The sequence below is a fragment of the Trachurus trachurus genome, assembly GCF_905171665.1.
Source record: "Trachurus trachurus genome assembly, chromosome: 23".
Classification (NCBI taxonomy): Eukaryota; Metazoa; Chordata; class Actinopteri; order Carangiformes; family Carangidae; genus Trachurus; species Trachurus trachurus.
Genome location: NC_139912.1, coordinates 19,517,465 through 19,544,005, shown reverse-complemented (window position 1 = coordinate 19,544,005; position 26,541 = coordinate 19,517,465). Strand labels below are relative to the sequence as shown.

The following is a 26,541-nucleotide window of genomic DNA, read 5'->3' as shown; positions in this document are numbered from 1 at the left end:
TCCACCCAATCTGCAATCAGGCGGTCAGACTAAGTGAATGTTGTCCACTGAGAGCCCCATATCAACACCAGGATGCCACTTCTCCACGTCCATACGCCTCAGACCTGAGGCAGCCTGTTAAATGATTACAGCTAGAGCTACGTGACATGAGGGACAATGATGATAGTTTGTTTTTCAAAAGAAAGAATCACTGTAGTGTGTGTTTGTGTGTTGGTGTGTTTTGAATAAGAAAGTAGTGTGCTGTGTGTGGATGTTTTTGTTTTTTTAAGCATCAAACGATACAAAAAATCAGCTTCTGAAATAATCCACCTGGCAGCTTTAATCCTCATTATGAATTTGGTAAATATCTTTATTATGTTAAATGTTCAGGACAAACACTGGGCTTTCTAATGTGCGCTACATCGAGGTCTTAAGAAAAGAATGTGATAAACGTTTCCACTGCTAAGGACAACTCAGTGAGTGTGTGAAGCCACCTGCAGTTTGACTGGTGTGTGTGTGTGTGTGTATGAACATCCTGTGATTTTTCAGAGAAGGTGCAATTCGTTTCTGAGCTGTCACGGACCAGTTTGGCTGAACAGACTGAGCCCCTGAATGTGGCGAGGACTGCTTTTCTAAGAATCTGTATTTTTAGACCATTCATCAAAGCAGTGTTACACTGCAAAATAACAGGAAGTGCTCCTTTGTGTTATAATTCACTGAAAACTGACAGTAGAGCTGCAATGGTTTATTTATTAACAGAAAACTTGCATTACAGTAACTATTTAGATGAATTCTCATTATTTATCATTCAGTGGCTCCAGGTTTCAGATGTGTGTGACTCTTGACTTCCTTTCCTCCTTGCCGCCATAAAACTCTTCAATGTGCAATAGCTCAGTCTTATGTGCAACACTCCTGCACTTTACTTGTTCTTTTAAAATAGAACTTGTTTTAAATAATAATTAACTAGTTTTAGTCTTTTACCTCTGATGTATTTATCTATATTTATTTATATATGTATTTTTGCATTTCTACTTGTAGGTTTATTAGTTTATTGGGTGTTAGCTTAATTTTATATTTAGGTCTGCAATTCTTAGATTTTTTTATTGGTGAATGCTGCTGCTGTAACAACCATAATTTCCTGTGAAGGATTATTAAAGTATCTATCTATCTATCTATCTATCTATCTATCTATCTATCTATCTATCTATCTATCTATCTATCTATCTATCTATCTATCTATCTATCTATCTATCTAGTACATTTGATGATGCTGATCAGTTGTGTTTGTGATGGAGAGCTTTTCCTTTTAATAGGAAGGCTTCAAGGAATCACTTAGAGGTGCAAACATCAGCTGGCAAAGATGTTCCTGTTTTCCGGTTCCCTGTCACAAAGATAATGGAGAAAGAGCTGACAAGAACAGAGGTCAGAGTCCCGTCTCCCTCACACGCACTTCAAAGATTATTATGAAGGATGGAGAGAGGCATCACTTTGATTGTATTATTTTATTTTGTTACATACAATGCTGACATGTCTCTGTGACACTGAGCCTCGGTTGCTTGGCAACTTAAGAATTACTGACCTTTAATTCCAACATTTTACCTTTCTGACGTCTACCTCGCCCTCCTGCCCAGTGGGCTGCTGGGAAAACACAATGGTCGAGCATCCAAAACGGAGTTGGAGCTCTGCCTGGCCCTGTTTGGAGCCAAAGCCCTGCTGCAGCCTCCAGGGCTCAAAACATCAAGTTACAAAAGCTGCAGTTTCTCTTATGACCACTAGAGTGTGGCTCAACATTAGGCTTTACATCATCCATAATTGAGGCCATCACCTCTATAAGTGACAGGTGGAACAGCAGGGAGGAGGAGCCGCTCACTCCGAGTGAAAAACTACTCTTCAGAAATATATGGGTGATGTCACAGAGGCTACATCAACCTGTACATTCTGTGATGTCTGTTTTCACAATGAACTATTTATTAGGATCCAGTCAATTATTTAACCATTCAGAGTATCAGTCTAATTTGTATGGGCTACAATTGCACAAAAAGTAAAAGTGACTAACCCTAAACTGCACTTGAGATTTCACTGGATTAAAGCTACAATAATGAACATACAGTATATGCATCTGTTTGGTCTTTATTTATTTTTGAGATTTAATTCCTCAACATTCAATGTGCAGCCTAGCGACACCTAGTCCTTCCTGCGTGTGTAAGGTTGAAGTAGTAAGAGACTCACGCCCCACTGCAGACTGACTGGGGATATTTTTCCTGTAAAAAAAAAGAAAAAAAAGAAACGGCGCTGCAGTGATCTCACTCTGCATCAAACATCATGGAGAGAGGAGAACGGATCAGAGCTGTGTGCTGCTACCACGATGAATGTCTCTCTACGGCAACGCTTCACCTCACCAGACAAATTACACCAATATGCGTCAGACAACGTGCACAATAGTTCAGAAGATGATAAAGGGGAATGAACTGCTGGGTATCTGACTGTAAACAACACTGTGTATGAGTGTGGTTCATTTATATACTGTATCTCTATATGTGAAGGAGATGGTTCATCCAAATGCACTGAATGCTCCATCTACAGCTGCCTGCCTTTAAGCTGTGCTGAAAAGCAAGAACAGGTATTACTAATGCTGCTGTACTTTAAGGGAAGTGTGGTGGTTACCATAGCAACAAGTGACCTGACAACAACAAATAGAGGTAAAAGCTGGCAGCCCACTTACTCTTCAGAATAATCCATTTTAGGGAGCAAATTGCCTGTGGGAAACGTGCCACGGCACAATGTCTGTACTAGTTTGGCTCCGGATTCACAACAGCCGAGAGATGGCTGGCCCAGTTAAGGCAGAAGAGACACGAGTGGGAACATTTCACTGGCACTGAATTTTTCACTTGATTTTTGATGTCTTCCCAATTAGTAGCCACACTCTGAATCCCTTAATTCACACAGTAGGAGTGGAAGTCTGCCAAGTACAAAGTACAGACATCTGTTGATACAGGAATCAGTTCAGTCAACACAGAAAGTTAACACAGATCAACTATCACACTTCTTGTGCAAACTCCTTCCCATGCAAGTCTGCGGAAATGGACACTAGTAAAACTATTATTTCAAATACTTAAGTGTCATATTGTACCACGGTAGGTATCTGTATAATCTATATATAAATTAGGCCTGGGTTCAATATTAAAGGGATAGTTGAACAGTTTGGCAAATTGGCCCATTGCCATAATCCCTATAGTCATAGCAGTAGCAGTAGCAGTAATTGTCGGTGCAAGCTATTTCTAGAACGGCGGTGCAGAACCGTGAGCTGCTCAGAGCTACGCTACGGAGGCTAATGGTATTTCTTGGTTTCCCTCATTAAACTCATCAAATCAAGAAATTCCATTAGCCGCCGTAGCGTAGCTCTGAGCAGCTCATGGCTTGGCCCCGCCGTTCTAAAAATAGCTTGCACCGACAATTAAAGGTAACTAACCTACTCCTAAGACTATAGGGATTATGGCAATGGCCAATTTGCCAAAATGTTGAACTATCCCTTTAAAACAGTATCCTCAGTTCACAGAAAAATGCCGACTGACTCTATTCAGAAACTGACAACTTTGTGATGTCACAACAAAGCACTTACCCCTTACCACTTCACAAGCCCCGCCCACCCGAACCCACAATCCAACCTTCTAGGATTTAGTTTCAGAGCCTCCTCTCTCCTGATTGGCTCACTGAGCTGTCGTTATTAAAGCTCCAGAGAGAGATCTGAGAGAGAAGATAAAACGATGAAAGTACACTTCGATGGCTTTTGGCTCTTAAAACTACTAGTATATCTTATGGATCAATGCCTCAAATAAAACAGAGGAGCAGTGCACACACTGCACAGTTAAGACCTCTGAATATCCTTGAAGGTCTTTAATATCCAGCCCACAGCCCACCTCTGTCCTTTGCTACAGTTGTGCACCACTTCCTCTTGGTAATCAAAAGCTCATCTCATCTCATCTTCATGGTCAGAGATTCCACCCAGTGTTCCAACATGCAGTTTGCCAAGTCATGCTGACCTCAGAACGAACTGTGAATCCAGCTAATTACCGACCACTAGGGTACGGCTTTTTTCCACTCTCCTATAAGGGTCCCGTTTCAAACTCCAAGTGGATTTCCCTTGCCGCTACTCCCTGGCTACAGGAAACAACAGTAAACAAAACAGCTGAGAGTGCACACGCCACATAAAAGGGCGTATTCTCTCACTTAATGTTAAAATATTAAGCAGTAATTCCACTGATGAATAATGCATTGTCTGAGTGTATTTGTGGGAGTAGGCTTTTAACAGATCACAAAAATTAGAGTTTCACTCAGCAGCACAACGTGTCCTTGCCCTTCACCATTTTAATCTGCAGGTCTCCTATCACAGCCTTCAAACCGGTTTCTTCTGCAGCCTATCTGAGTGTTTCAGGAACAAAAAACACACTAACTGAGATCAACTGGTCCCAATCCACATTAAAAAAAAGAAAAAGCTTGTACTTTATTCTGTCTGCACACCGGCGGCTTGACGACACAAAAGCACATTATCTCTAGGAGGGGATGATATTTCAAGCAGGATGTGTCTGGATGAGAGTGGGGGCATTAGCCTGCTTGTATTACCATGGCTGTTATATATTTATAGTTCACCTGGGGTTCGTGTGCACTGCCGGGACCTGGCATCTCCCTCAGTCCTTGGTGAAGGCTGCAGACAATGATCTATTGACCTGTCGTCTCATATTTTAGAGTGAAGTTTAGATTGATGAAGCTGCAGTGCTTTGTTAATAAAAATTCTCCCAGAGAGAAAAAAAGAAAAGAAATGAAGTCACACTAAATACATTTTTGGCCAAAGTACTTTAAGTGAAATGTATATTATACACTGAGAAGGAGTGGAGTAGCAGTATATTTCCCATTCTAATATGGAATAATCAAATACTTGGTAAAGATAAGACATACAGTGGCATGCAAAAGTTTGGGCACCCCTGGTCTAAATTACAGTTCAGCAAGTGGAAGATAGAAAGAAAGTTACAGATGACACATTCCCTTTACATTTTAAACAACTTTAAAGCCCCAGTATGTAACTTATTTGGCTTTTTATCAGCAAAAATCAAATATGTCTTTCATAAATACATATTTCACTGAAGTCGAATCACACCCGCATACAAATGAAAGCTTTCTGGTACCTTAGAATGAACTTGTTACAAGTCGTTACAAATACATAAGTGGGCGACGCACCGAACCAAGGCGGCCATGTTGCATCGCCATTTTTTACGTTCAGTGGCAGCGTGACCGTAGGTAACCATAGAAACTCACCGGAGCTGTCGGCTTGGGGAGAAAGTTTTCCAGGTAGCGCCTGTTAAAACTGTCACCACTGTGTAGTGTGAGGAAGGACGGAGGCACTGATGTTGCATTCAGGTGCAGTCAGGCAGACGGCTGTCGGCAAACCAACCGGATGTCATTTTACTCCACCAGAGAAAGAAACAATACGACATCACCATGACAACATATTGTCAGGCCTGTATTGTTTTGCCTCGTGCTGGCGGACCACTTGTTTACATAGACGCTTGTTTATCCTGTTACATGCAGCGTCTGTTGTCTGTCTGACGTCTGCCTGATTTCACGTGAATGCAACATCAAGAATACGTTCCGATATGCAACCGCACCGCTAGATGGGGGTAATTCCTACACATTATACCTTTTAATAATTTAAATATATATATTTTTAATTTTCATCTTTTACATTTTCAAAATGACAGAAAAGGAAAAGGACCTTCAGCAAAGGTTTGGGCCTTCTGCATAGTTCGTAGCTAGTAGCCCCCCCTTTGGAAACTATCACAGTGTGTAAATAGTAAATATCTTGATACATTGGTCAAAGTTATCTGAGAGCTCAAGTCTCCTGGGTTTCCCATTCTTTTGCAGGCTGCTGCTTTGTTTCCCCTTTTTCACTCTAAAACTGTAGAAAACTAAAATAATAAACTGATATTGCTTAAAATATTGCAAAAGAGTGTTTCATGTTTAACTTGACTGTTCACATTAACAGAGGTTTTGACCAGGGGTGCTCAAACTTTTGCATGCCACTGTATATTATCTGTTGGTAGACTAATATAGTGTGTTTTGTAAAGAAAAGGATGTTGAGAGACTCACTGAAGCAGACACCGGTGATTAAAACGTTACAGACGTACGCAGATTGATGGCCAGCACCAGTCAGGATAGGAAATTAAATGCCTGAGGACAATTAGCCGACCGGTAAGAATGTGCACAATGTGGAGCTTCTGACATCACTCACATTAGCAGCATACCAACCAAAACTGAGTCATCAACCATCCGTGAGCTGTTTTCTAAGAGAAACAGCCTCAAGGAGAAAAAAAAACCCCTGAATGTAACAGCTACGCAGGAGCAAACACCACCATGTGGAGAAGGCTCTTCTGTAGGTGTGGATGAAAAAAGAAAAGGGACAGAGGTTCAGAAAGATACGAAACAAATGCAACCCGTTTCCCACAGTTTGTCTCACAGCGGACGCCTGTAGCACGGAGTCTCAAATAAGAATGAATGGCACTGAGGCTGGGAGCTGACGGAGAGACAAACACCGTGACTCAGACGACATCTAGCAGCTCCAGCTATTTGCGTAGCTGGAGGCAGTGTTGTTTCAGAGGGGAAGGAAGAGGGCTTGTGGCCAAAAGGTCACTCGCCCCAAATCCCCAGAGGTGCAAAGGTCTGAGGAGGAAAAAAAAACAAAACAAAAAAAAACATGACAAACAACTGCTGTTGCCCTTGAGCAAAGCGGTGTCGTGACGGAGCTGCGCGGTGGTAAACAGCAGAAGACTTTAAAGCAGATATCAGCTTCACGGCCGTTTCGGCTAATGCTGCGTTCAAGGCAGGCTTTTGAAACCGTAAGTTACAGCTTCAAGTCACAACTACGACTTGGTAGCGTTCCAGGTAACCCGTAGCTCGTGTTTTTACCATCCTGTTGTCTGTGAAAGTTCCCTATAACGGCCACTCGTAACTTCCGACCCGTGAACTCGTACCAGATCGAACTGGTATGACTTCACAGGAAGGAAAAACACAAAGTACGAGTTTCTTTGAACGCACCATGAGTTAGCAGCCCCCGCCCTTGTCAGGCATCAATTGGTCCTCGTGCTACGTCACCACATTCACGCGCATCCCTTGGCTGCACACACAGCCCTTCATGCCGTTCTCTCTCCTCATTGGATAACACTTGTATCCCACAAGGAAAATTTTCTCCTCGGGTTACAGCAGAGCAGAGTGACGGAGAGACTCGTGTTTAGGCTGAAACACTTCATGTAAGTGATTGCTGACGGAAAATAGGACTATTTAGGACTTATATTAACAAAAACATTCCACTGATATCTGCTTTAAGTTTGCACCGGGTCGGATGAGTTTCAATTACCGCACCAAAGTGTGGCCGTGCTGAAAAAACAGAATTAGTGCCCGGTCAGCCTTCCCTGGATTAATAACAGTCATCTGCAAAGGTGGAACAGAACATCCTCTCTCTGCCAGCTGTCTGCCTGCAGGTCCGTGTCCTGTGTCCTCTTCAGCAGGACAAACAAAGAGACAGAGACTTTACAAATGAACACTAAACTGATTTAATCCTAAGTGTTTTGTGGGATTCGGTGTCCTTCTAAAAAAAATAAGGATTATCAATGCACTCTCAGAGAGGAAGTGGAACAGCAAACCACCTGCGTTTTTACAAAGACCTAATGGCACTCTGATTGGCCCTGATGCTGAGAATATCACGACAACCTTGTACAGTATGACGTCAAGATTCACAATAAAGAAAACCACGAGGAGACATGCTGCCCCTGTCCCACGCCTTCAACATCATCAATGAAGATAACCCCCGCTGTTCTGACAAGATGCCTAATCCTGACTCAACATCCTCAGTCTGCAACACACTAACAAGCCAAAGTCACTACCTTCTGCAAAAAAGGCTTGTCCACTTTCTGTTGCTAAGGCTTGATAAATGCTGCTGTGATATAAAGTTCTAGGTGTAATTAAATTGAATATTACACCAGTGCATGGGGGAAACTTAGTCCAGATCCCTGTTGCAACAGTTTTCCATTTGGTTCTTCCAACCATATTTCTCAATAGACAGGAGAGAGTACTTGCAACATCCCACAGCTTTCACCAAGAGAAAATGTAAAACAGGTTCAGCTGCAATGATTCTGTTTTGGTTTATGAAGGTCTACTCCAGCATCGACAGGACTGACGCCAGCTTCCTCTATGTTGGACAAGAACTGTTTATGCAAACAATGTTCTGTTGTCTGGAGCACAAATATGTACACCCACTGTTTGCCACTGCTGTTGTCATGTGTTGCACACTCAAAACACAAACCAGTGTGCACAGTGCACCTGCACCTTTCTGACACATAAGCACAAATACTGTATGGAGAACCTCAGTGCTTCACCGCGTTGGCTGCATGTCATCCCCTCGCTCTCTCTGCCTAAAATCTCCCATCACAAAGACTAACTTAAAAAAATGCCAGAGGAACATTGTCATGGATGAAGCTGCTTCTTGTTTTCCTTAAACTCTCTCAATCCCAGGTCTCAAGTCACAGGTATAAATCCTACTATACTTGAAATGTTTGCTAACCTTTGGCCATTAAAATGTATTTTTGATTTAACCAGAAGTATATTCCTCATAAAATCACGGAGGGATATATATGTACTGAGCATTTCCTTATGCAACATCATCATATTTACATTTACTACATTCTCACCAAAGCACATCTGTGAATATTCTGATACATTTCCTTCCATAGTAACCCTTTGAAATATGCTTTTTTAAATTGTTTTTAATATTTCAAATTTGGCAAATCCAACTCGCAGTCTTCCTCTTCACAGCCTTTAAGGGTCACTGCTTCACTTCTTCATCTGTTATCTCCTCCCACTCTGAGTATGTACAGTAGAAGGTAAAAGAGGCAACAGGAAAGCGTGAGGCATGTCTGATACAATCACCTCGTCTCCTCTGATGACAGATTTCCTCCCTGGCCCTCGGGACGTTAGGAACAACTATAAACACTTCCGCCTTTAGAAGGGCGAAGTTGCAATGTCACTTAACAAGTTCATTTTGAGAACACCTCTGACATTATAAACTCGACGTAGCCTCCCGACTGTGTCCGCTGAAGCACAGATCTCTAAGTTCTCTTTGCAGCCTGTTTGATGCCAATATGAGAATTTTGCCTTTACATGAATAGTCTTGAGCAGTGGACTGAGTGAGTTGGTTGGTTCCAGATAAACATCTCTTTTCCGACCAGTTGATGGACTAAAACAAATATGTATATAACATACACTTTAACGAGTGTATTATTTTGAGACGGGACTTCTTTAGTCCTGTAACAGCGCGTTTTATTGTCAGTAACGCTAACGGCGTTATAACGGGGGAAACAGTAACGGTAATACTAAGTAAGTACACACTATTAAGCATTAGTTAAGCATTAAATACTTTTTAATTCATCATTTATTACACATGAATACTCATTAGTATATAGTTTATAAACACAGTTAAAATGTTTTACTCATTATTGATAAGCACTAACTGTTTATAAACTACATACTAATGAGTATTCATGTGTTATAAATGAATTATTCAGTATTTATTAATGCTTAACTAATGCTTAATAGTGTGTATTTATTAAAAAGTGTTATCACAGTAACTTTTTTGTGCCAATAATAACACCCTTATTCCCATCACTGGTCCTGAGTAAATGTCAACACAGGTGAATCTTATTCAAACCCAGTCACAATCCCCTATGAAAGCCAAGACCGAGCACTGACCCCAAATCAGACTTCTACTGATCACAGCATCTCACTTCATTTCCATTTTTCAAAGAAGAACAGTCAGTCTATCAGAGGAAAACTCTACAACAGTTAACCTGAGACACTACAACAACACAAGTAGCTGTCAGTCACAGGGTGAAACTACAGGGTATTATACACTAACAGGCCAGCCAACACTTCCCCCGGTGTGGAGCTCCATCTCATCGCTCCACACCGTCGTGCACCAACCTGGCAGCGAGATGGGCGACAGCTCGTTATAGCCCCCGAAGGAGGCGTTGCGGATGAGTTTGCGTCCGTCCGGATGCGGAGGTCGAAGCGATGCTGTCCCGCCGCACGTGGAGAAACGGCGACGACTCAGCAGGCCCTCCTCCTTCATCATGGGGTCGGCCGGCGGTAGCTCCCACGCCGGGGAGGTGGTGGGGGGGCAGGAGGTGGGGGGCGTAGGGGTGTGTGGGGGGGGAAAGGAAACTCAAGGGTAGAGGGTCGAGGAGGGTCGGGAAACAGTCCGATCTGTCCCTGTCGGCTAGTGTAGAGACCACCACACACACACACACACACACACACAGAGTAGCTCAGACACCAGGCAGTGAACCGGTGCAGTATGCTGCCTGCCTCTTCAGCCAACTGCTCCCTTCCTCCCACACACACACCGTCTCCCTCTCTGCTCTGCTCTAGAGCGTGTGTGAAAGGCAGCAGCCTGTAAGTACTTAATAACGAATAAGCCGAGCCCCTCCCACTCCCTCTCCTCTGGATGGGGAGGAGAGCTGCATCTTAGCTGGAAAAATAACTCTTGTGTTCCACATCTCATCTCTCTCATCAGCTCAATCTCTCGCTACATTCTGCATTCATTACTCCTGATACAAAAAGGCACATTTCACTGCTTTTTCAACCTTTTTTCATTAGATTTGTCACAGGGATGGCAGGTCTATGACACAGAGAACACCTGTTATATCACTCCAAATGAATCAGCATTCACTTTGTTGACATCAGTGTATGGACACAAATGCAGGGAAGGTTTGGTGGAGATATAGTAAGTGTCTTCTTCCTCTGTCACAACAGCTATGGAACATTAAAAATAAAGAAAAAACACTTGTTGACATATTGTCGGGACTCAACACATCCACAGCACCTGTCACAGTAGGCAAACTGATTGTGTAAGCCACAAATAAAAGCGGAGTAAATGCAACAAGCAGAAGCATTAGCTTGGACTGCTGTTGACAATCTTACCCCCTTCCACCAAGTCGTATATAACCAGGCCAGGTAACGGTTTAATCCAGTTACCCACCACTGTGATCTCTTTTAGCGGCTGACTATTTATTTTTGCTGAGTGTTGCCACAACAGAGGAAGAGCTGGTTTGTATGAATACATGGTGACTGACTACTCTAGCTCTGGTTTAATGGGGATATTTGTAAGTTTTCTCTGCTTAGTGAACATTGTTTCCTATTAAGAGTGAGTTTTGGTGATGCCACTTCTGACAAGACCTTCTGTTTTCTTTATAATAACGGAGCTTATAACATGTCCTCTGAGTAGCTACATCATCGAGGCAGACTGGAGGCTCCAGCTGTTGGTGAGTAAAGGAATTAAGTCTGATATTGAACTCATACGATTTCTTCTAGACTGGCTAGTTAAAGGGATACTTCACCCAAAATCGATAATTCACCAGTCATATATTGGTGACTCACCATCACATGCCAAGGTTGGGTTTGGAGAACTTTCAGAGTCATCAAAACGCTGTTGGAGTTCCAGGGGGGGGGGGGGGGGGTCTGGCTGGCAATGGATTTTCATATAATGGCGGCGGATAGAGTTCACTTTTGAATCGTCCAAAACACACACTATGAAACATCTAAATACCTCCATACTGCTCGTCTGTACTGACCCAAGTGTCCTGAAGTGTTTGTCGTTGTAAACCATTGGATGTATGTTGTAAACACAGATGTATGATGTAAACACGGAAGAACATCTCACAGCAAATATCACACATGCGTGCAAACATCAACAGAGCCACTGGGAGCTCAAGAGATCAAATTAAATTTTTCATGTGGCGGCTTCAGGACACTTGGGTCAGTACAGATGAGCAGTATGGAGGTATCTGGATGTTTCATAGTGTGTGTTTTTGACGATTCAGAAGTGAGCACTATCCACCACCATTATATGAAAATCTGTTGCCAACTGGACCCCCCCTGGAACTCCAAAAGCGCTTTGATAACTCTGAAAGTTCTCCAAACCCTACGTTGGCATGACGGTGAGTAGAAAATTGGTGAATTATCGATTTTGGGTGAAGTATCCCTTTAACTAGTGTTAGATGTAGTAATTACAAAAGTTAATGTAAGCTTTTCAATGAAGTGGAATACAGCATGATGTCTGATTGTTCCTCATCCTGGTCATTTAAATTTAGTTATCAACAACTTTAGGCAGCAAAATCATACACAACCAATAGCTGCAAGAGGCACTGAGTTTGATAACTTGGACTTGGACCTGGATCCAGAATGTGTTGGTCTACCAGAACCCAAACCTGCCAACCAATGTGTGTGCACCTGAGCAGAATCCAGTTTCATGTGTTCTGCTGTGTTCAGCCAAGCAGGAATGCTTGATTTCCTGTATGAACACTAGCATTCAGTGATACATACGTATTACTGTGTGCAATGTTCAATCACTGGTATTTAATAACAGCCACATTACCAGCAGTGAAATGTCCCTTTAAGACGCCTCTCTGCTCATCCTCTTCCCTCCTCTTGACAACCACACTACGTATCCCCTGCAGCCTGTCAACTGTGAGCGCTATGCTGACCAGACTACCAAACACACACACACAAGCACATACAATCACAAAACATCAACTCTGCTGAGGACAGAAGAAAGCACCTTTTTTCACACCAGTGGCCATATTCAAGATGTAAATCAATACACTCAATTACCTCTGAATACAGGCCATTGATCTGGCCAACGTGAGCGACCAAAATTTAAACGTAATCCAATAAAAACACATACTTATTGTACTCAGTTGGAGAGTCAGTACCCAGCTCCACAGTGGTGAGAAGACGTCACTGTATTCTTCTCATGAATACATTTAAATAATGCTGAGACCAAATGCAGATATCTGTAACACATGGTTTCTGAGCTGGATTTTCATGGACAAATGTGATTTATTTTTTAAAGAAAAAAAAGAAAACTTGTTTAGTCAGCTGAAGGCCATGGGAGATAATTAAAGTCATCAGACAGGAAGTCTCATACAAAGTGAGTAGATAGCGCTTTGAAAAAAAACGATTCTGCAAGGAGATGAGTGGTTAATGTATCTGAGCAGGAATGAATAGACTTGGCATTGGGCCTTATCTTTGAAACTGAGTCTGGGAGGCTCATTGTCTGCTGCTGATCCTTCCACAGTCCACTGGCATCTTGCTTTCAGCTCACCTGCATTTTTTTTAAGGGATAGTTCAACATTTTGGCAAACTGGCCCATTGTCATAATCCCTATAGTTTTAGCAGTAGGTTTGTTACCTTTATTTGTCAGTGCAAGCTATTTTTTGAATGGCGGAGCAGAGCCGTGAGCTGCTCAGAGCTACGCTACGGAGGCTTATGGAATTTCTTGGTTTCCTTCATCAAATACACAATCCAACAACTCCACAACGCTCTGGTGGACAAGTTGTGACCTGCACATTCACCACGCTATGAGATAATAACGGAACGCTAAGAGACAGAGTTGTTTTCGAGGGCGAGAGCGATGATGTGTGTTCCCATCGGGAGCAGTTTTCTCTGCATTTGCCTCGAATACAACTCCATCTCGTAACTCCGTCCTTTAAACCCCCACCACTGAGTGAGACCCCTCTAACCATTTCATCTGGACAGCTTGGAGAGCTGACTGATGAATGTAAAACATGATAAATCTGCAGCTCCGCCCGTCTGACTCAAATGTGCTTTAATTAACACAGGTAATTATGATGTTCCGTATGTATAATTCAGGTCTCAGAGCTAATTAACCTGCTTATGGAGAAAAAAAGTCAATTTCTGCTGGTTCCAATTGCATTTGAGAGGCACTTCAGAAAAAAAAAAATCGACTAAGTATAGCCACTATCTGGGTCATTTTTCAACTGTAGCTGCTGAATCCAAAAGCAAGTATGGCTTTAACCTACTGTAAACATTCAGTCTGCTATCAATCTGTCATCCATCCTCACCTTTTTCTTACTATGGCCTCAAGTCTTTGCCGTCTGTATTCATGGTACATACTGTACCTGTTTTATATTTTTATTTTTTTAACAGACAGGAATACAATCAGGTGTAGTAAGTCTTAGCCAGCTTTCTCCACCCCCCTCTCCTCTCCCGCCCCAGTACCTCGTGTCTCATGTGTCTCAGGTGAGCTGCTATCAGATATAAGGAGTGCTGCTGTGCCCAACAGGCCAACAGAGGATTGAGTGAGGATCTATAGCTGCCCTGTGGAACAGTCAGGATTACCTGATTTCGCCCTGAGAAAGAGTCAAGCTGTCAAGATGGTAATGTTGGAAGCAGCTGCCATGGTATCTGTAAGATGAATCCCCATGACTCCAGTCAAGTCAAGTGACTGTGACATTTATGGTTTTGGTGAAATACTGAAACAGCTTCTGGGTGGACTGACATGAAACTGATATCCAATCAGGATGACTTGTTACAATACTGGTGGTGATCTCACAACCTGTATTTGAGCACAATCATTAGGGCAACTTTTTAATTCGGCCACTACTTTGCTTTCTGGACAAATAATATTAATGATTGAATTAATGAACTACTGATAGTATTAAACCCTGCGCAAAGCCTAGATTCAGAAACAGAGCATTAAAAGTCATTGGTCTCAGCTCTGCCCACCTGGACCCACTGTGCTCCACTGAAAAGTCTGGGAGAGGAGAGGTAAAACTACATTGAGATAGTTTTGGTACTTAAAAAAAACAATTTATCTTGTATAGAGTAACACAAACACAGTAATATTTGTGAAATATGCGATTTTTGATATCATGGTCATTTGGACTTTGAGCTTCATGCTAATAAGCAAACGTTAGCAGGCTACTGTAGCAAGCTATAATAATACTGAGAACATAGTAAACGTTATACATGCTGAACATTAGCTTGTTAGCATTGTCATTTTGAGCATGCTAGGCTGCTAATGTTAGCTAAAACTCTTCTCTGCTGTCTTAAAGATGCTAGCATGGCTGTAGATATTAAAGAAGGTGATGTTAAATTCCTTCAGAGAAGCTCAAGCTAGCATCAGATACACTGTGTTGGTTGGTTGAGAACAAAACAAAGCTTTCTGTGCTGATCATCTGTCTAGTTATTCTCCTCAGCTGACCAAAGAAACTTTGACATCACTGTCAGAAGCGCCTGATCTTGCGATGGTCACGTAAGATATTTTGACAGAACAGTGAAGCTTTATGAGTCACATGCAGACCAACTATGACACAGTGACCCACCAGCTGCAATCCACTGGATACCTCGCAATGCAAGTGATACATACAGTGCAGACAGTAGGTCACATGCACACAAACAACTCTAGTCTTACATAAAGGCTCCAAGGAAACCCTGTAAGCCTGGGATTATCTTTAGAACAAAGAGGCTTTTTGAACGCAGTCCTGCAGACATCTTCTGCTGGACACCTCTCCTCTCAGACTCACGTTGCGACATTCAGGGCCTTTCAAGAAACAACTCTTTCGTCCCTGTCCGTATGACAACTTTAGCGCAGTAAAAGCGATTTTTAAGTTGGCGTGGTCTTCCTTCTGTCCTTCTGAGAGCTGCATCACACAGAAAGAAAAGCACACATGCAGAAGCACGACACGGAGAGGAAGGAGACACCACAGATCAGGGATCCTAAAGGGTTTGATGTGAAGCAGGGGACTAAGACAACAGAGGCGTCAAGGTGTTGCTCTAGCCCAAACACTACCAAGCACTATACGTGGCAAACTGGTACTTCAATACTGTACCTTGTTTCCCTTCAGGCTAGAACTTAAAGAAAAAGTAGCACCAAGGTCAAGACATGGACGTGTCCTGCACCGCGTTGGAATCAGTCCTACTTTAGATCCACACGGTGTCGGTCCAAACGAGCCTTCGGCCATCCGAGCAGAGCTCAGGCCCCGCAGCCAGGATATCCTCCATCACCACCACGTCTTCCTGCGCCGCTTCACCTCCACACACACACTCTCCACCACCGTTATCTACGGTGCATATCACCACCGTCGAGCCCGGTCCCTCTTAGAGCTCAAGCTCCCAGGGCTCAGCGGCTGATTGGACCGGGACGCAGGCGGAAGAAGGGGACGCTGGAGCGGCAGTGGCTGAGGGTGCAGATAGGGCCCGCCCCCTCCGTGTGGTTAACTCCGTCTGACAGGGTATAATCCCTGAGGCTGAGCTTAAATCCACGCTGACCCCACCTGCTCCCTCGCTCTTGCACTCCTTTGCTTTTCACCCCCCCCGCCCCTCCTCTGTTCAACTCACTTCCCTTCCATTTACACATTCTTCATCTCTCCATCATCTCTTTTTTTTTTGGTTTTTAATCTCTCATTCAATTCTCTCACTGTCTCATCCTCTTCCATTAAATCATTAAACTATGTCACCCTCATTCCCCAGCGTCCCAGTACAGGTAGACTTTGCATTTACCTATAGAAAGAGGACAGCGAGTCAGCAAAGCGAGAGTGGCTTCGAAGCCTGTGGGTTTATTTTTGTTCTAAGTGAATCATAAAGAGAGTCAGGACCACAGACACCTGAGTCTGTCTGTGCGTACGTGATGATGCAACCCATCTCAGATTAAACTGAATAACCCAAACAACACTCCCACCACATTATGAAAGCAGTTCAAGTCAGACACAAGGAAGTTACTATAAATAGAGGCCAGTTTGTTTTGATGAGGGTAAGAAAAATAGTTATTAAACGATGGAGCTGTATGAAACTCACCTTTAAAAATAATCTTAAAAAATATTGGAGTCAACTATAAAAACATTGTTCAGGGTTGAGAGTTAATATTTAGATCCGATCAATATTAATAAAAAGTTAAAGGTCCAGGAGGTAGGAGGATTATACCCTTATACAAATATATCCATTGGTAGTATATTCAGATTTTGCCACTAAATCTTGACAAATATTACACACTGGACCTTTAAAGGGAATAAAATAATTGTCGTCCATTCAGTCATGTAGTAATCTGATTATTATTCACCTTGCTTGATCTGAATTTATGACCAGGTTCATCTCATTTAAAAACTGTTTCAGGTCCATACAGGGCCTGAGCAGAGTTTAAATCAGTGTTGTGTTTGAATCAGTAGTGCCAGTATCAGTTTGTCACAAATACAATGTATTGGTCAGAAGATAGTTACCAAGAGATAGAGACATAGCGAGGACATGGGGAAACTATGTCTCGAATATAAGCTCCAGAGAACTTTTCAGTTGTAAAATGTCATTTTCAGTCTGGCCTGGATGTTTAACTTGAAGGAAGGTGGGTGAAATGAATGCTAACCTGCCCAGGACAGACTACTTTGAATTCAGCTGGGATGAGATTGAGAATGTGGGTAAAGTCACACCAGAAGTCATCTCAAGGCGCTTCAAATACAGTAAAGACAGAAAAAACAGTTCTGTAGTAGAGCCAAAGTCCTAAAAGTGTCTTCATGTTACATGGAGAAAAAAATAAAGGGAGAGAGTTGGATATTTTATCAGATTTCTACTATCAAGTTCTAGTGGTTAAGCTGTAGTGATCTTCAGAGGAGAGCGTCACCCTGATATAAACACAGTGGGAGGGAAATATAATGGGCATTAATCTACATACTTTATCAATGTGAACATGCAAATTAAAGAATCCACAAGACTGATACTGATGTTTCACATTCTGCATCAGAGAGGGCAGCTGCAGTTCTGTTGCAGGTCTAAGTCAGAGGTGAGTCACTTCACTTCAAATGTAATTATGTTTCAACAGACCTTGAGAAAAACCAATCTCTACGGATGGTGCTTATTGTTTGCTGAGCTGCGCTGACTTACTAAAATGAGCCACGGAAATGAAAAAAGGAGAGAGAACTGTCGTTCTTCCCACTTTAGCTGTGAATATTCACACACCTCCTCCAACCTTCTTCTCAAATTCAGAAATAACTCTGTGGAAGCAGCAAGTCATCACCCTCCGACTCTAAAATATTCTTTATACTCTGTGATGAAATATACAAGTGAAGGCCTCATGAAGCATTCAGTCATGACTGCAAAATATCTCACAGAATATTTTAACGCCGGTCAAGAAAAACAAATCAAAGCGCGCTGTGATTGCTTTGACGCAAGACTGAGGGCTTGTTGAACTGAAATCAGTTGCCATGGATACCAGTGTCCGGGCTTCACCAAATCAATGAACAAGGAAAGCTTTTAGCTTTTGTTTCCCAGATGCAACTATAGTTAGAAGGTGGTGATGCTGGTTCACTGTTTACATCTCACCTTTACATTCATTTGCTCTTTGTTGCTCATCGTTTTCATTATTACATCAGTGTGATTCACATGGACCCTGTGCAGCTACACAGGTAACAACATGAGCTGCTCCGACTGTGTACGTGACATGAGGAAATCATCACGTCTGAATGCTGGACAGCAGCGATGCAGAGCCTGTCATTGTTAGTGTAATGAGCATGTATGTGCACGCAAAGCACATTTACAATGACACTTAAACGCTCCTTGAGTGGAGACGCTATGTAGCTCATGTATGTGATGTAGGTGGGTTGGCAAACAACATGAACAGCCACTCTATTCCCTGCTCTGCCTGCTCCCTCTTGTGGCGGGAAAGTGACTTACAACTGTAAGAAAACTGGAAAAAACTGGACCCAGCCTGAGCTGCTCCTGCTGCTGCAATAATACAACAAGATTCAACTTGTGTAGCAGACAAATACTGTATAACAACAGATTTAGATTTAGCCAAAAATATTTTCAATATAATTTAAATCCTCACAGTTGAGCAATTAGGTCACAGAAACCAAACACACACTTAATGAGTTTACAACCGTCCTTGACCTGCCACCTTGAGATGATCAATACCAGGACGATCAGCAGTCATTTCAATGTCATGTTTATAACTGGTACTCTTCCAATGTTGATACACAGGAGTGTTCTTTGAAAGCAACTTAAAGGGATAGTTCAACATTTTGGCAAATTGGCCCACTGCCATAATCCCTATAGTTTTAGGAGTAGGTTTGTTACCTTTAATTGTCGGTGGTTGTTATCTCATAGCGTGGTGAATGTGCAGCGTTTTGGAGTTGTTGGATTGTGTATTTGATGAGTTTGATGAGGGAAACCAAGAAATCCCATTAGCCTCCGTAGCGTAGCTCTGAGCAGCTCGCGGCTCTGCTCCGCCGTTCTTAAAATAGCTTGCACCGACAATTAAAGTAATGAACCTGCTCCTAAAACTATAGGGATTATGGTAACGGGCCAATTTGCCAAAATACTGAACTATCCCTTTAACAACCACAATTCAAAGGATTTTAACCTAAACTTCCTCCTTCCTGATCACCGCTGGTTTCTGTAGCTACTGCAAAATAAGCCTCTTCCATGTCCATCACCAGCAAAATCCAACTGAGATTATAAACTGATCAGGCATAACATTATGAGAACCGACAGGTGAAGTGAATAACACTGAACAACACTTCATCATGGCACCTGTTAGTGAGTGGGATATAATAGGTGAAGTGAACATGATGTCCTCAAAGTAGGAAGTAGGAAAAGTGGACAGTGGGAGGACTGGGTCTCTCATGTGAAAAGCTGCAGCTCTTGTGGGGTTTGCCGGTCTGCAGTGGTCAGGATCTATCAGAAGTTGGTCCAAGGAAGGAACAGTGGTGAAGCGGCCACAGGCTCATTGATACACGTGGGGAGAGAAGGCTGCATGGTCCGTGTACTCCCATCCAACAGACCAGCTACTATTGATCAGACTGTTCATGCTGGTTCTGATAGAAAGCTGTCAGAATACACAGAGCATCACAGTTTGTTGTGCATTTGGCAGCAAAAGGGACCAACACAACATGTATGTCTGTATACTGTATAGAAAGTGAAAATCGGTTGTCTAACCACAGCAAAGGATCCACAAGGGGGCACTGCAACATAAGAACAAGGTATGAGCAGTGTGGAGGGTGATGTAAGACCCTGACCAAATCTACCCTTGGGCCTTTTTTCCCCCTCCACAGTCACTCGCGCATCGTCTCTTTGATTTGCTCCTTCTTTGATGTACGAGGACCTCGGTCAGAGTGTAGTGTGTAATCAGCATCAACAGAGCCAGATTCAGCCAGATTCTGATGACCTCTCGAAAGCTAAAGGTTGAAGATAACAGCGTTTTCAAATCGAGGAACACCGAGACTCCGGGGAGCGTTCACAGCTGATTCACATGCTAGTTTCTCACTGTAGCTCCCATGTGTCCACATCAGCTCAGTAAACCACTTCCATATCGCAGAGAACACAAAACCAGCAGATATAAACCAAACCATGCTGCAGATGTGTGGGCTGAGAACCAGTTAGCAAGTCAGTGTGAGTCACTGTTCCTCCACCTGGAGTTGCTGGAAAGGTAAAAACTAAACTCAACAACAGTGGGCTTTTAAATATCCAGTGTCACCTAAATCTAAGGAAACACAAACCAAAGAAAAGAGACAAACAAAGCAGGATTACACCGGTTAAGAGGCTCAGGGTCTATGTAGGTCTGCTCGGTGATGCATACAGTGTGATACACTCTGTTTACATGTGGTTAGCGCTCTTATCTGGATCGTCGGACATTCAGTGAGCAAGTGGGTGTGCAGCTTGCCCACACTCACACTGAGATACGTGGCTACTGCTGCTGCTGCTGCTGATCCACTCTGTGACCTTTCTGTTATGAGACAGCCATTCTGATTATTCAGCAACCAATTAATATTCATGCCTTTTTCCTTTTTTTTTTTATCTCAACTGAGGAGTTCAGCCTTCAGCCGCATTAAACAGCAGAAGCGGCAGCACCAGGAGCTGTGAGGGGATTGGAGTGTATGAAATCTGTCATGTAAGACATTCCTCTCTGAATCGCTGGCATGTTTTTTTTTTTTTTAAAGCAACCCTATGCAAATGATGCTGAACTGAGGCGGTGAGTGGAAATTATGAGGTGATGCTGAGAGTACAGAGGAGTCATGAGGAATGTGAGTAACTGCAGTGTCTATCTAAAGTTGGCTCACATCTGCCATCACTCACTTCATACATACATTTCCTCGAGGGTCAACCGGTTCTTTCTGGTTCTCACCTCCATGTGAAACTTCTGCAGGATGTACGATAAGCTTAATACCCAGAGAAAGAACAACTAAATAAAACGCATGTTGCTCATTTTCTCGGTTTGAGTGTTTAGTGACGTTTATGGAAATATAAAGTGCATTAGTTGATTCCCAGAGGAACATTTGAAGTTTCCATCGATAGCAAACAGAGAATTCTCACTAACTTGTGGTTAAATGTGCTCATAAAGTGATGAATTACAAAACACAGGCCTGGTTATCTCAGTGAGAGACATAAAGGCCGTGGGCACGACTTTTTTTTGTTTGTTTGAAAATCTGTTTTTCCTTTCCATCATCTGCAAATGAGACATGTGAGCTATAAAATACAAAGACTGGTGTGAGTGCAGGCCATAAAACAACAATTAACAGGATAATGAATTTGTGCAAGTCCTGTTTGAACAGGGATGATGTCTGAATGTCAAATAAGACTGCATATACCCTACTAGCAATTTTATAGCTATATTTTCACATCAGATAACTCTTGTACCTGTCGTTCAATGTGATATTGTGATATTTCTATGCGTATTTGGTTATTTTTCCTTCATTTCCCCCCCTTTTTATAAAGGTAGTTGTCATTTATGTTATTTAAATTTAGGTTCCAGTTATGGATTAAGTACTACTATTTATTTTTACTTATTTTCTTTTTTTTTTTCTCTTTCTCTTTCTCTCTCATTCTCTCTTTACTTAATACGAAGCCCACCTTTTTTTGTCTTGTTTTCTTTTTTTTTTTAATTCTTCTTTTTCTCTGTTTGCCTATTTTGAGTCTTGTTTGTGCTGTGCTGTTGTTTGTTAATCACCTATGTTACACCCCTGTATTATTTGGTTGTGTGTCCTCAGCCTGCATTGCACTCTATATGAATGAATGAATGAATGAATGAATGAATTTTATTTTCGTGTCATGCCACCACTGTGGCCCATCCCATATGGGATTACAAGACACAATAACAAATACAAAAAAACAAAAACTAGACAGTCCTTCCTGTTGGTGTTACTTGCCACACAAGTGTGACATAAATAAACAATTTCAGATTACTTTCAGTACTCAACAATATATCGCTCTTCGTCTCATTGCCCAAGCCTCTTCAAGAAACAAAGAAAATGCAAAAATATTCAAATAAAAAAGAAGTTTTAGCTTCTCAGCATCGTCCAACCACACAAATTCATTATTTGGATCTACTTTACTAAATAATTTTTGTCTTATAGAGTCATAGAAAGGACAGTAGAACACAAAATGCATTTCATTCTCCACCTCTCAGATGTCACATAAGTTACAAATTCTATCATCATCTGCTGTGCCAACATATCTGCCTGTCTCGATATGAAGACCAAGAATACCAGCTCTCAGTTGAGCACACAGAGATCTTTTCTTTTTAGACAAATTATACAAAACATAGTTTTCTGGGCCAAATACCTGTTTTATTTCACAGTAAGTACGCAGCTTTGGTTTACCCCAGATATCTAATGCCCATCTATCTTTACTTTGTTGAAAAATAATTTCTTTTAATACGTTAATCTCAACTTTCTCTTTGTTATAATAATGGTCTTCATATCCAGCTCTCAGCAAGATGTCATATATGTCCCTATCCCAAGCCCCATTGGTCAGAGTGTCCCACTCAAAGATTTTTCTTGCAATCCTGTTACGATTTAATCCTAGTATCCTATTCCATAAACGCACCATATATACACTCCACCGTACCTCATTGGGTTCCCAGCCCATATCTCCCATAACGGCTAGTGTTGGTGTGAATTTATGTACGCCAAGAAAATACCGCATGGCTCTGTTTTGCACAGCCTCACATTTAGGGTACTGTTTGAATCCCCATACTCCTACTACATAATCTAACACTGGACACACACAACTCTATATATATATAATATAAATAATTCAGATTTCATGTGTTGTTGCCCGACCAGAAAGGTTTTCTGTGCTCCAGTTCGAAGCCTTCAGTGCAGAGAGCCTGTGGTCTTACCGTGGGTGTAGCTGACCCCCGGGCTGAGGGTGGAAGGAGTGGCGATGTGCTCCCTGTTGGGCGTCTGGAGGCCCGCCTCCTTCTCCCTCTCTTTGTCCCGCTCTTTCACCTGGCGCTGGCTCATCCTGCCTGGGGTCAGAAGGACGGTGTCATCACTGCACACTACAGCAGCTGTGGAGGAAGAGAGAGAGAGAGAGAGAGATCAGACATGATGGGTCCATCTTCTACTTCAGATCACAGAACCTCTCCTGCCAGCCCTCCTGTCCAGCATCTGCAGCCTCACTTATATAATATTTGTTTTCATCCAGGCCTCATGATAATGGAGAATACACGTTTCATCTGCACCGACAGCCTCAATATGTGTGTTCACCCCTTATCACTGCACCTTGTTTACCAGGTGCTAATGAAGCAGGCCGACTGCTGTTGCTATTGCTCTGCAATGTGAACGATGCTTGTTTGACCGAGGACCAAAATAAACCCATGAAATTAAAAAAGTCTTTTTTATCTTTGTTTGTCGAGACAGTCTGAGTTTGTTATGTGGTGGTTATTAATACTGCTTTGTATGACACACACGTCTCATTCGACTCCGGTGTGGCGCTTTCACCGGACAGATTTTTAACTTCAATTTCACAGATCATTTTCAAAACTACGGCTTACAAATAATTAAAAAACATGATTGCATGTGGGGTTTTGAGCTTCCCCTCCAGGTCTTTATTTAAGTGCTGGTGGCAAACTAGAATGTACAGTACTGTGCAACAGCTTTAGGCAGGTGTGAAAAGATGCTGTTAACTAAGCTTGCTTTCAAAAACGGAAGTGTTAATAGTTTATCTTCATCAGTTAACAAAATGCAGTGAATGAACAGACGAGAATCTAAATCAAATCAATACTTGGTGGTTCCACCCTTTGCCTTAAAAAAAACAGCATCTTCTAGGTACACTTGCAGACAGTTTGTGAAGGTTGTAGGATGGATGTGGCCTCCTCAGATCCTTCTGTCTCTTCATGTGATCCCAGACAGACTCCATGATGTTGAGCTCTGTGGGGGCCACACCATCACCTCCAGGACTTCTTGTTCTTCTTTACGCTGAAGATAATTCTTAACGATTGTCGGTGCAAGCTATTTTTAGGACGGCGGAGCAGAGCCGCGAGCTGCTCAGAGCTACGCTACGGAGGCTAATGGGATTTCTCATTCAGGTTTGATGAGGGAAACCAAGAAATCCCATTAGCCTCCGTAGCGTAACTCTGAACAGCTCGCGGCTCTGCTCCGCCGTTCTAAAAATAGCTTGCACCGACAATCAGATGCCTCCCTGATGGCATTGCATGATGGATAAGCATTGCTACTTTACAGTATTTTTTCATACCTGCCCTAAACTTTTGCACAGTACTGTATGTGCTAAAATTGAAGGCTGACAAGCTACTCTACTACAGTTTCCCCACTTTGAAATGGCACATGAATTTATTGAAAGGCCAGATGTTCCAGTTTTCCACCAACACTATTTAACAACCTATTTAAGCAAGCACTATCAATCTGTAAAAGACAGATATTAAACTCCTTTTACATGTTCAGATTGTTTGGTATTGGTGTGTTCTTATATTTTAGTATCCACATCATAATCCTGCCACGTCAGCTCCTGTCTGACCTATAGGACAGCGGTGTGTGTTCAGCAGGTGAGTTGTTGTGGATGTGTAAATGCAGCTGTGCGTACATGTGTATGTGCTCTCTCGTCTGTGTGCGATCACTATATTTACACCCTGACATACTTGCCAGCACCAGTCAGTCAGGTGACTGTAGTAAAGAGGACGGTGGTTAGGAGAAACACACACAAACAGGAGCAAACAGAGGCGTGAACATCATATGGAGCGACACATATTTTCCAAACACGTAGTTCTATAGGCTCAAATTTGGGTCAAACTGGTTCTGAACTTGTGAAGTGACATGTGAGTGAGGTTTTTTCTGTAACAATAAATAAATAAATAAAAGAAATCCCTATATAATGAAAATAAATCAAATACTTGACTAGCCTGCTGATGGCTATGATCCAAAACTAACTCTATGAGGCCTAGAGAAGCAGCACAGCAGCAGACAAACAGCTGGTGTGAACGTGCACCCATGTGTCAGCCTCACTGGCTCATCCACCACACACACACACAATGCAGGCAGTGTGTTCTTAGAGTAAAAGTTTGGAGATGTAGATGAGCTTTTTTTAAACCTGTAAATCTAAATCTAAATAAATCTGCATAAGAATTAGAGTTTATCCATAAAAAAGTAGCAGCTCCACCAGCCCCCTGAGTTCTACACAGATGTTCACACGTCTTCTCTCATTGTGACTTTGTGAAACCTCACCAACACTTTATCCACAGTCTGTTTTCTACAAACTTACATTTCTCCGGAGATGTATTTTACATAATTATTACTACAAACTTTGGAATTATTTGTTAAGTTTAAAGAGTTTTAAAGAGATTAAAGGTCTGAGTCTTTAAAATGGCAAGATGGTAAAAGCACTAAGGAGAAGGCAGGCCATGTTTTTAAATGAGCCTGGTGTGGTGCAAAAACAGACAAACAGGCTGCAGAACAAAGAAAGCAAAAGTTAATGTCACGAGAAGAGTCTGTATGCAAATTCTGCTCTGTGACAAACTGCAGGTAATGGTTTATTAATGAGGCTGGACCTTTGATGGAGAAATGAAGGTGCTGGATAAAGCAACAACTAAATAACACACTTCAAATAAGCATTCATGTATGTCCTTTAAGTCCTACATGAAACACACACCCTTATGTTCAATCAACCCCTGGCCCCTTCCCATGACTGTGTGCACTGGCCCTTAGCCCTTCCTCTGAAAGGTCACTGGCTTACCGGAGGTGGCATGGTGCTCTCTCAACTCTGCGTGGGGCTAGCGGGGGGGAAAGGGTGGAGACAAGGAAAGAAAAAGAAAAAGAGGAGGGGGAGGAGGAAAAAATAAAAGTAGGTAGGAACCGAAAGAGCAAGACAGAAAGTGAAAGGGTTTGAGAAAGTGTGTGATGATGAGGATTTATGAGACGGTGCGTGGCAGAAGGTGGGGGGGAGACGGACGTCCATCGTGTGGTGTTGACCAGATGTTGGCAGTGGTGGGTTTGCGTGCGGCAGGGTTGGCAGCATCAGCAACAGCAGCAGCAGCAGCAGTGGAAGAAGCCGCAGCCACACAGGACGACAACAAATGATATATGTGAAAAAAGACAAAAAAAAGAGGAGACAAGAGACAGAAAACAAAAGAACAAAAATACACATTAGTTTAAACTAAACTAAACAGACACAACTTGACACAAAACTGGCAACAGATCGAGGCAGTGGGAGGGGACGGGGACAGAGGTCATACAAGAGGGATACATAAGCTGCCATTAGCGAGCAGCACACACACTTAATACAATAGTTCACCTGGAGACACATAATGAATGCTGTCGACTTAACTGACATGGAAATGACTGTTATATCCACTCATAAGGCCAACAGAATAATTACACAGCATCTAATGTAGTGTTGCAGACAACTATTATTGTCAGGAGTTGTTCAGCCCAGTATAATTCC

The 26,541-nt window shown here is 42.4% G+C and overlaps 1 protein-coding gene across 4 annotated transcripts in view; it reads right to left on the bottom strand.

The window, feature by feature from the left end:
* The window catches only part of osbpl8 (oxysterol binding protein-like 8), a 115,202-nt gene that overhangs the window by 24,239 nt on the left and 64,422 nt on the right, over window positions 1–26,541 (bottom strand). For 3 of the 4 annotated variants that reach the window (XM_083999999.1, XM_084000000.1, XM_084000002.1), the window contains 2 exons: window positions 25,834–25,870; window positions 22,985–23,155 (listed from right to left, as the gene is read on the bottom strand). In XM_083999999.1, the coding sequence (XP_083856125.1) occupies window positions 22,985–23,155; window positions 25,834–25,870 (208 nt within the window). The remainder of the gene's footprint in view (window positions 1–22,984; window positions 23,156–25,833; window positions 25,871–26,541) is intronic. The other variant, XM_084000001.1, reaches the window with a different exon arrangement.